The sequence below is a fragment of the Octopus sinensis genome, linkage group LG7 (genome assembly GCF_006345805.1).
Source record: "Octopus sinensis linkage group LG7, ASM634580v1, whole genome shotgun sequence".
In the NCBI taxonomy this organism is placed as follows: Eukaryota; Metazoa; Mollusca; class Cephalopoda; order Octopoda; family Octopodidae; genus Octopus; species Octopus sinensis.
Window position 1 is genome coordinate 27,267,574 of NC_043003.1, and position 5,070 is coordinate 27,272,643.

Below are 5,070 nucleotides of genomic sequence, written 5' to 3' on the forward strand. Positions count from 1 at the left end.
AGTGAACATTATGTTGGGAGGTGATTGTTCAAGAGATTTAAAGATAAAGCAATTGCTTGTGTATCATGTACACAACCCCCGGCCCTGAAGAACATACTCCCCTGTTATATTGATGGCTAATTCAAAAGCGTGGGTTACTGTTGTTGTTTTTGAAAATTGGTTCTTCAATCATTTTATTTCAGCAGTAGAAAGGTACTGTTAGGAGAAGGTGATTCCATTTAATTCTTAGATAATGTTCCTGATCACCCGCAAAACATCGTAGATTTTGACTCCAACGGTACCGTCGTATGCCCCACCCCCCTAACACCACGTCTCTTCTGCTGCCAATGGATCAGGGAATAATTGCTATCTTCAAGCATTACTATATGAAGCGTACGCTGCGGCAAGCAATAGCTACAACTGATCTTGAGGAGTCCATCACACTTAGTGACTTTTGGAAGAGAAACGATATCTACAAGGCTGTACAGAACATAGCAGCGGCATAGAATGATGTGCAGGGCACGGCTATGAACAGTGTATGGAAGAAGATATGCCCGCAATTCGTGAATGATTTTAAGGGGTTTGATAATGTTGCAATCACAAAACGTTGGTGACTATGAGCAAAGAACTGGAAATGGATTTGGAGGAGGAGGATTTCACAGATTTATTTGAAAAAGACAAGTATCCTCTGACGAACGAGGATTTTATAGAGCTTCACGAGCAGCAAAATAAAGAAGAGGAAATGGAACCTGAGCCACGTCATTTTACCATTAAGAAAATTCAGTAAGTATTTGCCTACATCAAAAAAGATCTTTCTATGGTTGAGGATATGGATCCAAATGCTCAACGCTTTTCCAAGATTATGGGAGCTTTTCACGAAGCTCTTGTTCCTTATAATGTAATCATTGTGGAAAAGAAGACAGTTCAAGGAACTCTGAACCGGTTTTTTAAGCGCATCGAACAAGAACAGCCAGAGTCAGCTGTTGATGTTGACGAGCTACAACCATCTACATCCGCGACTTAAACCACCAAATTGTATGTACGTATTGGTAAATTTCAAATAATTTAGTTTCTTTACTATTGCAAAATAATAATAATTACTGAATTTGTTTTTTAAGCTTAAAATGGTTTTATTTTATCATGTCGTACTGCAAACCGCATTCATAAATAAAGCGTCCGCAATGTACGGTAAACACCGCCAAATTATGTTAATAATTTTAGATTACATTTTTTAATTGCATTGTATTAAAAAATAAAAATTATTTGTTTGTAAGCTTAAAATAGGTTTTTATTAACCATGAATTATTGAAAATGCATTCATAAATAAAGTACAGAACTGGGAATGGTTATTATCGGTTTAGCCTAAAGTCAAGTAAATTCAGCCTAGTCTAGCCTAGAGACAAGTTAATTCTAGTTGTGTCTCCTGGAACCAATTAACGATGTAGGGTGAGGTATGCCTGTATACACACACACACAGCTAAATCCGATTGAAAAGGTACTGAACTGACGGCCATTGTGGACTGTAAGCTTTTACTGTACAGCATATACTTGTGTCTGTCTATGTATTTTCTTTCTTTTCTTTCTTTCTTATCCCCTGACGATGTTAATATAAACGAAAGCATTTGAGATTAGGTGTTTTATTTCATCCTATGGTAAACAATTTGATTGTGGATGTATGTGTGTGTGTGCAAGGAGTAGAGGATAGGGAGTAACTCGTTTTTAACTTTATCGACTGGAGTAACTCATTTTTAACACTTTTACTTGAAAGATTAACCATGAAAATATAGGTAAACGTGTTCTTTGTTTTGGATTATCTTGGTTAGTTAAGAGGTTATGACCATTTGATGTTGGGCCAAGTTAAAAAGTGGCAAAATATTGATGCTTTCTCATTCTGTTATTTTACCATATTCCACTCCGATGATTCTTTGGAACTTTTTGTATATCATAGGAAACCTTTATCCAAGACAAATAACACTGGTTTCGTTTCTGTTGCAATTAGTGGTGAATACTGGTGTACATTCACTTTAAGCGGTATACAATGGCCAAGTGTTGTCCCAGTGATGTTGGTAACTAGTGTGGCATTGTATTTATAAAAATGCGGAGGTTGCAGTTATTCATCCATACGTTCAGGTAAAGTGTGGTTATTAATCTAGTCGGAAATTTCTCTAATTCATACTCTCTGCGATCGATTTCAGCGTCGGAGCATCATCAGATATCGTATTCTTGGATCAGTTTGCAAGTTTTGTGTCTATATGCAGGTCGTTGAACAAATTTCTAAGTTGAGTTTATTTTAAAGTATGATTACGATACTTCGGAATATTAACTTAATCTTTAGAAATTGATTTTTAAAATTTAATTTAAGTTCTTTATTCTAGTTATCACTATACTATAGGACTGTGTGGGCTGATTTGTTAAGTGCGTCGGAAAAAATGTCTTACTGCTTCTTTTCCGTCTCTATACATTCAGAGTTCCAATTCTTTCGATTGTAAATTGATGGAGCCAATAAAACCGAAGAAATAAAGTAGACATCATCGATTATCCCCAGTTCTTTGGGTTTCAAGCCTTGTGCCAATCTGAGAAGCATTACTTACATCCATAGCTCTCGTTGATGATTTGATCATCAAAACGTGTTATTTTTGATGAATAATACTAGATTAAGATTCGAACGAAAAACCGTCATATCAAAATTAAGTGTAATAAACGCTCTTACCGACTACATCGTTCACTATCAGACACTGTAGTTTAGCAGAAGAGAGAATAAGCCGTTGATAAGATCGCGAGAGGAGACGAAAGAAGTCTGACGAGCTCTAAATGATTGATTGATTGATCAAACGATTAATCAAACAATCGATTGATTAAATGGTTAAATGATCAACTAGTTCACTAATAGTAATAAAAGAAGTGAAATAAAACCGGTGAATGCATTTCTTATTGTTATAATGACTTTCCAAAGATAAAAACCAAATCTCCTTCAACATACGATTTCACATCGAGAATATTGCAAAACAGATACAAAGCTTAAATATACAATTAAGATATTTGAGATATTTGACGTTTCCGTTTCGTCCAGCAAATCGTGTGGAGTTTAGCTACTATGCAAATAAGCCCTGCTCTAGAAGTTGATTAATTATAATTAGTGAACTGAAATAGAACCAGTGCGTGTGTTTCTCATTAGCATAAGGACCCTTCCAAGGTGTAACACGTTGTCTATATCGGAGGGGGGAAATAAACAGACTATCGAGCAGACGCGACCGTCATGTTTGGAATGCTTTTGATAAGAGGTTAACAGGATCAAAGCTGATTTAGATGACACCTTACAAAAATGGTAACAAGAACAACATACTTACTCGTAATGTAAAGTGTGGCCAATACACAAGCGGTTAATCCAATTAAAGTCACTTTTTTGTATCGATGAAGTCTGAAAAACATTTTTTCTGGTTTCTAATTGTCCTCTTCTTCTTCTTCTTCTTCTTCTTCTTCTTCTTCTTCTTCTTCTTCTTCTTCTTCTTCTTCTTCTTCTTCTTCTTCTTCTTCTTCTTCTTCTTCTTCTCTCTCCCTCTCTTTTTCTCTCACCTTTCACGAAGTGTCGTTGTTGTTATAATTGCTGTTGTTATCTTTGTTCTTATTCTTGTTCTTGTGCTGTGGATTTTAACGTCAGAATGTGGACTGTATTGTTGTTGGGCTGTGACTAGTTCGAACAATGCTGTGGTGTTTCAAACAAGTTTATTGTTAGTGTTAGAAGGCATGTATGCTAAGTATAAGAATGTGCATGTATGCTAAGTTTATATTGTAAGCGTGTGTGTGTGCATGTATGTGTGTGTGTGTGTGTGCGTGTGCAATGTGTGAGAGGGAGAAAAGAGAGATATATAGAGAGAAAAGAAGAGAAAGATATAGAAGAAAAGAGAGAGTGTTGATGTGAGGATGGAGTCAGTGACTTTAAAGGTAAATCTTTATGAATGTGTATACATACATATTTACACACTCACAAAAACACTTACACGCACACAAATACACACATGCACAAACGCATGCATATATATATATAAGTTTATACAAAGACCACCACCACCGCCACCACCACTACCACCACCACCACCACCACCAGTACCTCTACCATTACCATAAAATAATATTATCACATACTGTAAATATTACGTGTTGATGTATACGATTGTATGTGTGTATATACATACATACGCATATATATATATATAATATATATATATATATATATATTATATATATATATATATATATATATATATATGTAAATGCATGTGTATGTGTATGCCTATATATGTGTATGCACACACGCACACACACTTGCATGCACACACTCATGTATACATTCATGCCCATATGTGTGTGTATGTGTGGTGTGTGTGTGTGTGTGTGCGTGTGTGTGTGTATGTGTGTGTGTGTGTGTGTGTATGTGTGTGTGTGTGTGATGATAGTGATGGTGGTGGGATGGGTAAACTTGATAACGAAGAGGATCAAGAAAATATAAGCAGTGGTAGTGGCGGTGGCGGTAACGGTGGTGGTGGTGGTGATGGTGGTGGCGGCGAATGTAGTAGTAGTAGTAGTAGTAGTAGTAGTACAAGGAGGAGGAACAGGAGGAAGGAGCAAGGGAAGAGGAGCAGGAGGATCAGGAGCAGGAGGAAGAGGAGCAGGAGGGGCAGGAAGACCAGGAGGAGCAGGAGAAGGAGGGGCAGGAGGAAATGATGGCTGTGTAAGAAAGAAGGTTAAAATCTAATAATTATAATATTGTAATTACTGCATTCACAGCTGCTGCCGTTGCAGCAACAGTTGCTGTTACTTTTGCTGTTGCAGTTGCTGCCACTGTTTTCTGATATAAGTATAACTTGGACTACATTATCCAACGTGTCTTCTTTCTTCGCTTTAAAATGCTTCGAGCACATGCAACTGCTTAATGTTTAGCATCTCTGTTATATATCAGTTTCACATTTTGACACAAGGCCAGCAACTAGTACTTATTTTATCGACTCCCAAAATAATGAAAGGCAATGTCAACTTCGGCGGAATTTGAACTCAGAACGTAAAGACTGACGAAATGCCAGTAAGCATTTTTTG

General features: G+C 36.8%; 1 protein-coding gene across 3 annotated transcripts in view; it reads right to left on the bottom strand.

The window, feature by feature from the left end:
* The window catches only part of LOC115214151 (carbohydrate sulfotransferase 11), a 38,380-nt gene extending 34,543 nt beyond the window's left edge, over nucleotides 1–3,837 (bottom strand). Inside the window, exon 1 of one of the 3 annotated variants that reach the window (XM_036504663.1) lies at nucleotides 3,327–3,837. In XM_036504663.1, coding sequence (XP_036360556.1) covers nucleotides 3,327–3,408 — 82 coding nt within the window. In that variant the 5' untranslated portion in view covers nucleotides 3,409–3,837. The remainder of the gene's footprint in view (nucleotides 1–3,326) is intronic. The other 2 variants (XM_029783226.2, XM_029783225.2) reach the window with 2 other exon arrangements.
* Nucleotides 3,838–5,070: the final 1,233 nt, after the last annotated feature.